The sequence below is a fragment of the Micromesistius poutassou genome (assembly GCF_964030765.1).
Source record: "Micromesistius poutassou genome assembly, contig: SCAFFOLD_4965, whole genome shotgun sequence".
NCBI lineage: Eukaryota > Metazoa > Chordata > Actinopteri > Gadiformes > Gadidae > Micromesistius > Micromesistius poutassou.
Genome location: NW_028177722.1, coordinates 11,329 through 18,481, shown reverse-complemented (window position 1 = coordinate 18,481; position 7,153 = coordinate 11,329). Strand labels below are relative to the sequence as shown.

The 7,153-nt window shown below is 57.0% G+C and overlaps 1 protein-coding gene across 1 annotated transcript; it reads left to right on the top strand.

Moving 5' to 3' along the window:
- Window positions 1–755: 755 nt before the first annotated feature.
- LOC311375773 (microtubule cross-linking factor 2-like) lies at window positions 756–6,612 on the top strand (the record flags this gene model as incomplete). Its single annotated transcript, XM_084490834.1, is given in 9 exon segments — window positions 756–820; window positions 1,021–1,171; window positions 1,379–1,939; window positions 2,592–2,853; window positions 2,856–2,885; window positions 4,098–4,300; window positions 4,306–4,312; window positions 4,974–5,326; window positions 6,155–6,612. Coding segments are annotated over 9 exon segments (1,785 nt in total), but the record flags the coding sequence as incomplete, so codon positions are not given.
- Between the last annotated feature and the right edge of the window lie 541 nt (window positions 6,613–7,153).

Below are 7,153 nucleotides of genomic sequence, written 5' to 3'. Positions count from 1 at the left end.
TACTGTCTGCCTCTGTCTGCCCACAAAACCACACCAGGCTTCCTCTATACTGGGAACTGTTATTGGGAAGGATTATGTGTGTGTCTGTGTGTGTGTGTCTGTCTGTGTGTGTGTGTGTCTGTGTGTGTGTCTCTGTGTGTGTATGTGTCTGTGTGTGTGTGTGTGTGTCTGTGTGTGTCTCTGTGTGTGTGTGTCTGTGTGTGTGTGTGTCTGTGTGTGTGTCTCTGTGTGTGTCTGTCTGTGTGTGTGTCTGTGTGTGTGTCTGTGTGTGTGTGTCTGTCTGTGTGTGTGTGTGTCTCTGTGTGTCTCTGTGTGTGTGTGTCTGTGTCTGTGTGTGTGTGTCTCTGTGTGTGTCTGTGTGTGTCTGTCTGTGTGTGTGTGTGTCTGTGTGTGTCTCTGTGTGTGTCTGTGTGTGTCTGTCTGTGTGTGTGTCTGTGTCTGTGTTTGCCTTCATGTTTATATAGATGAGCCACATTTAGTCACCAGTGCAGCGGTGCCTTAAAGCTGCAGTGAGCCAGTTCAAAGCACGCCCACTTTGTTTTGATTCCATTGTGTTAACGATTGAGTCTCAGGGTTCTCATGCGTTCAAACGACGCCCCGCCATCGCTGTCGATCCCAAAGCATGAGAACCGTGAGACTCAATCAAAACAAAACAAAACAAGGAGCGCGAGCAACAAAGACCTGACTGCAGCTTTAGGCAAACGAACTGCAGAAAGAAACGTTCACGTTCCGTTCTTGTGTCTCTGTGGTTCTAGTCGAAGGCCGAGGGCAGCCGTGATGAGGACGGCCCGACGGACAGCACCCCCAGCGGCCCCCTGAGGTGAGCCCCCCCCCCCGCCCCCCCCCCCCCTGCTGCCCCCCTGCTGATGAGGACGGAGGGATTACAGTCACGTGAAGCAGACTCTAGACGAAGCCAAGAGAGGCTGAAACAATTCAAGCACAATTCAAACTGAGTTGTTCGTCATTGTTATGATGTGCACCATCATAGTTTGTCTTTTCTCCACCGTTGTCTTTCGGTAGAGCCAAGTCCATGTCCGAACTCCAGAACCCAGAGGTCAACGGACTGGCCAATCAGGAAGAGAGGAGCCTGTCCAAGGCCCCGCCCTCTTTCCTGTTTCGCTCGGAGTTCGGTGACATCACCGGGAAGAACTGGAGCTACCTGACCAATGAGGTGCTTTGGTTACACTGATACGTCTGTGGGGGGTGTGGTCGTGTTTCTGTCATCGTATTTAATTATTATCATGACTCCTCCTGGTGTTTGAAGATAGATACCTAACAGTACTGTACTATAACAGTAGTTACAGTACAGGTAGTTGTAGTAGTTGTAGTTCCGTGGTGGACCAGTAGGGGAGCCCTTCTGACCCGTCCCTCCTCCCAGACCCCTGAGGTGGTGGACGGCTGTAAGACGTGGGACGGCCCCGCGGGGCCCGGGGCCCGGCAGGACCCCGAGTCGTCCCGCAAGAGCTTCACGGCGCCGGACCGCACGGGGATCCGGATCTACTACAGCCCGCCGGCCGCACGCCGCATGGAGCGCCTGGCCCGGCACCAGGCCGGCGGCGGCGGCGGCGGCGGAGCGGGGCCCCGCAGCGGGCCCCTGGAGCCGGGCCCCGACCCGCTCCAGAAGCAGCCCTCCTCCTCCTCCTCCTCCTCCTCCTCCTACGAGCAGTGGCTGAGCTCCCTGTCCACGCCGCGCGGGGCCCTGCTCCTCAGCCCCTCAGCGGTCCACACCGTGGGGGCCCCGGGGGCCGACGGGGCCCCGGACTCCTCCTCCTCCTCCTCCTCCTCCTCCTCCTCCTCCTCCTCGTCGTTCCGGGGTCTGGACATGGGCCACATGTCGGTGAACCTGAGCGACGACATGAAGGAGATGACCAACTGCGTCCGTCAGGCCATCCGCTCCTCGTCTCTGGAGAGGAAGTCCCCCAAGGAGGCAGGAAGTCAGGTGACTAACACCGGCTCAATTCAACTGGTTAAACACTTAAGCTATTTAGGATTTTGAATCATTGAATTAGTTTCCTAAATTGATTATTTAATTTCTCTAAATTCCTTAACCCTCCTCTCTTGTCCCTCTGTCTGTCCGTCCCTCTGTCCGTCTCTGTCTGTCCCTCTGTCCTCCGTCTCTCTGTCTGTCTCTCTGTCCTCCGTCTCTCTGTCTATCTCTCTGTCCGTCTCTCTGTCCGTCCCTCTCTCTGTCCGTCTCTCTGTCCATATCTCTGTCCGTCTGTCTCTCTGTCCTCCGTCTCTCTCTCTGTCTCTCTCTCTGTATCTCTCTCTGTCTCTCTCTCTGTCTCTCTCTCTGTATCTCTCTCTGTATCTCTCTCTGTCTCTCTCTCTGTCTCTCTCTCTGTATCTCTCTCTGTCTCTCTCTCTGTATCTCTCTCTGTCTGTCTCTCTGTCCGTCTCTCTGTCCGTCCCTCTCTCTGTCCGTCTCTCTGTCCATATCTCTGTCCGTCTGTCTCTCTGTCCTCCGTCTCTCTCTCTCTCTCTCTCTCTGTATCTCTCTCTGTCTCTCTCTCTGTCTCTCTCTCTGTCTCTCTGTCCGTCCCTCTCTCTGTCCTCCGTCTCTCTCTCCGTCCGTCCGTCCCCGGGGGCAGACGGTCGGCATGGCGACGCGCTCCACGCAGACGGCCCCGCAGTGCACCAGCGTGGGGCTCCAGACCGACGGCGCGGCGGCGGCGGCGGCGGCGGCGGCGCCGGGCCCCAGGGGCCCCCCGGGGCTGCACTCCAAGGCCTGGTCCCCGCGCCACTCGCCCAGCGCCGTGTCCTCGCTGGCGTCCGCCCGCACGCGCCAGATCTCCACCTCCCTGGACAAGGTCCACGGCCGCGTGGAGCGGCCCTGCTGCTCCCCCAAATACGGCTCCCCAAGCTGCAGCGCCGCCTGTCCGCCGGTGAGGGGCCCCACGCGCCGTGGGAACAGTTTGTAGGGGCCCCGTCTTGTAGGGGCCCCGGGCAGCGGGCCCCGTGTAGCGGGCCCCCGTGTAGCGGGCCCCGTGTAGCGGGCCCCGTGTAGTGGGCCCCGTGTAGCGGGCCCCGGGCCCCGTGTAGGCCCCATCGTGTTGGCACACAGACCTCTGGTAGAGCAGAGGTCTCGTTTGGTAGACAGACAGGAGGAGGACGTGGATGTAAAACGTGTCACGTCTAAAACGTACACAAGAGAGCTCAAACGTATATTTGGGTAGGAGATAAATACAATTTTACCTTTAAAAACATTGTATATATTATGTTGTGTTATATTATTAGTACATAATGTTTTGGAGGCCTTTTAGTTCAGTTCTACGGCAATTGTATTAAATTGAGGAGACCCTTATGTTCTCTTATGTTCTCTTTCTGTGTTGCATGACAAACTCGGTAGCTGCTTTACAGACAAGACAGCAGAGCTCTTTCTCTGATCACAATCCTCCTGTTGTTGGGGGTCCAGACCCCCCCTGACACTTACATAGACCCCCCCCGCCCCCCCTCCCTGTCTGACCCTGACCCTGACCCTGACCCCCCCGCCCCCCCCTCCCTGTGTGACCCTGACACTTACATAGACCCCCCCGCCCCCCCCCTCCCTGTCTGACCCTGACACTTACATAGACCCCCCCCCCGCCCCTCCCTGTCTGACCCTGACACTTACATAGACCCCCCCCCCGCCCCTCCCTGTCTGACCCTGACACTTACATAGACCCCCCCCCCCGCCCCTCCCTGTCTGACCCTGACCCTGACCCTGACCCCCCCCGCCCCTCCCTGTCTGACCCTGACCCTGACCCTGACCCCCCCGCCCCTCCCTGTGTGACCCTGACCCTGACCCTGACCCCCCCGCCCCCCCCCCCTCCCTGTCTGACCCTGACCCACCCGCCCCCCCCCCTCCCTGTCTGACCCTGACCCTGACCCTGACCCCCCCCCCGCCCCTCCCTGTCTGCCTGACCTGACCCTGACCCTGACCCCCCCGCCCCCCCCCTCCCTGTCTGACCCTGACCCTGACCCTGACCCCCCCCCCCCACCGCCCCTCCCTGTCACTCACACAATGCAACATTTTTCAGCCTCTTCTTCGCTCAAAAGAGAGACGGACTCAAGCGATGCTCCCGCCTCTGACTGGCGTCTCTCTGCCGGCCTTTCAGGCTCCTCCCCCAGGCTGTCGGAGGGGGGGCCCTCGCGGGACCGCAGCCTGTGGAGCCTGCAGCAGAGGCCCCTGGCGGGCGGGGGGGGGTCGGCCTGGGCCCGCTCCACCACCACGCGGGACAGCCCCGTGCTGAGCGGGCTGAACGACGGCCTCTCCAGCCTCTTCTGCGTGGTGGAGCACTCGGGCAGCATGGAGACGCTGTGGAGGGAGACGGTAGGAGGGGGGGGGGGGGACGCCGCTGCTAGGGGGGGGGGGAGGACGCTGTCGGTAGGGGGGGGGTGGGGGACGCTGCCGGTAGGAGGGGGGGGGGGGGGATGCTGTCGGTAGGAGGGGGGGCTCTGAGGGAAGGCTTTGCTGAATAATGCGTCTTGGTTTGGATGTTTTTGGCCTTGTGTTTGAACACATTATGATCTTAAATCGTTCAAGGACATTAAAAACCTTCAGAACGTGTTTAACCTGGAGGGTGATGCGATGGGTTACATGGCAGTGCCCTGAATTTAACCTGGTTCTGAAATCTCCACTTAAACGCACAATGTTTAAAAAAAAACATAGACTCAAACTAGATGAATATGGCCTCACACTGCCCTCTGTGGGCTGAACGCTGCTACTGCAGGACCAACCTGCTGATGACCGCTTTGGGTTACCGGGTTCAAACATGCTGGCTACGCCCAAAAAAAGTTGGCGAGAAAATGATTATTACTGTGCCAGGAGTAGCTCAAACTTATCTTGTTAATTGATAAAAGCTACGTTATGTAAAAACCATCCAGTGGATGGTTGATTCATGTCAATCAAATGTTTCATTTAATATGAAAGGACGTTGAAGGCTCTGCACCACGTTTACATCTGTTGAGTTCTGCTCATCCAGACCCTTAAGTCCTCCCGTCTCTTCTATTCCCACTAGGGGGCGCTCCGTCCGGCCGGCACCCCCTGGCTGCGGGCCGGCCCTCGGGGCCCTCGCCGCCCTGCCCCGCGGAGGCCGGGCCCCAGCGCTACGGGGGCCTGGACCAGGAGTTCCTCCGGGACGTCTGCGGCGGGCGCGGCCCGGCCGGGGGCCCGGGGCCCGGGGAGCGGCCGGTCAGAGACGGCCTGCGCGCGGCGGACGAGCCCAAGCCGGAGTGCGTGATGTCGGGGGCCGGCGGCGACAACGTCACCCGCATCGTCAACAAGAGGTTCATGAGGCACGCAGAGACGGCCGGCTGCCCCGCGCCCGGCGCCACGGCAACCGAGGTGAGACCACGCCGAGACCACGCCCCTCTGAGGGGAGGGAGGGGATGATGATGTAGGTGATGATGATGTAGGTGGTGATGATGATGTAGGTGATGACGATGTAGGTGATGATGTAGGTGATGATGATGTAGGTGATGATGATGTAGGTAATGATGATGTAGGTGATGATGATGTAGGTGATGATGATGTAGGTGGTGATGATGATGTAGGTGATGACGATGTAGGTGATGATGTAGGTGTTGATGATGTAGGTGATGATGTAGGTGATGATGTAGGTGGTGATGTAGGTGATGATGATGTAGGTGATGATGTAGGTGGTGATGTAGATGGTGATGTAGGTGTTGATGATGTAGGTGATGATGTAGGTGATGATGATGTAGGTGATGATGTAGGTGGTGATGATGTAGGTGATGATGTAGATGGTGATGTAGATGTTGATGATGTAGGTGATGATGTAGGTGGTGATGTAGATGGTGATGTAGGTGGTGATGATGTAGGTGGTGATGTAGGTGTGCGCATGTCAGTGACAGGCAAGATGGATTCCCTGGACCAATCAGGATAAGGGAGCCCTAGATAGAGGGAGGGCTGGTATCTGATTGGTCTACGGGGCAGAGACTCTCAGATACTCTCACAGAGCATTTCACTCACTGACAGCTGACTGCTGTGACAGATTACACTCAAATGACATCTCTTAAATCCTACCTATAGCATCTTTAAACACACACACATCATCATAACAGCTTATTCTCTCCAGTGTTATTCTTCTCCTTGGATAGGAGGCTCTTCCCTGCGGTTTGTACTCAGTGGCGCCCCCTGTCTGTGTTCCAGGAGGCCTCCTGTGATTGCGCGGCCCAGTCTCTGTCGACCTGTCTGGCCCGCCCCTCCAGGTCCGCCACTCGCCATTCGCTGGCTCAGTGTAAGCACCGCCCACAAGAGTCACCCGTAGCCAATGAGGAGAGGCCAGACTCCTGCAATGAGTGAACTTTAACTGCCACAGAATGCCCCCCCCCCGCCAGAACCACATACACACTTCACACAAACACCCACATACACACACAAACTAAACACACATCCACACACAAACTAAACACACAATCACACCTCTAACATCCTCCTCAAATGTAAATCCACAGACACACTGCCACACAGATCCACTGCCCAACACACACTGACACTGTAGTTGCATCCTCACACACGCACGCACATGCACTGGAATTCCATCCTCTCACACACACACATGCATGCACGCATGAACACAGACACACACACACACACACACACACACACACACACACACACAGCGTATGCTAAATATGTAAATGATGTTCGTAATTCAAGCAGTAACACAAACACTCACACACACTGCTAGTGATCACAATAGTGATCAAGGAACATTTGAGATCGGGCTAGCGGACACAACGCCCCCCCCCCCCCCCCCCCTTCCCCCATCAGCCCCCAAACCTACCAGCAGGACCGCCCCCCCCTCAGACACAGGGGCCATGACGTACGCCCACGTCATGTGCTACATGGAGGACGCACCCACTCTCTATCGGAAACCGGGATCATCAAAGTTATGATGTCACGACCAGACCGTCTACAAAAGGCTTCACTGCCTTTCCACTTTTATTTTTCATTTTTCAACTCATTGGAAGAAAGGCTGGACGACGATGAAGCAGACCCACCTGGCCGAAGAAACCAGGGAGAGAGAGAGACTCTGAAGACCATCTGTGTCTGTGTTGTTCACCCCTTTTACTTCACTGGAAACATCTCAGCTCAGTTCCTCCAGTAGACCTCATGATGTAGAGTCATGAGAACAACGAGGATCAA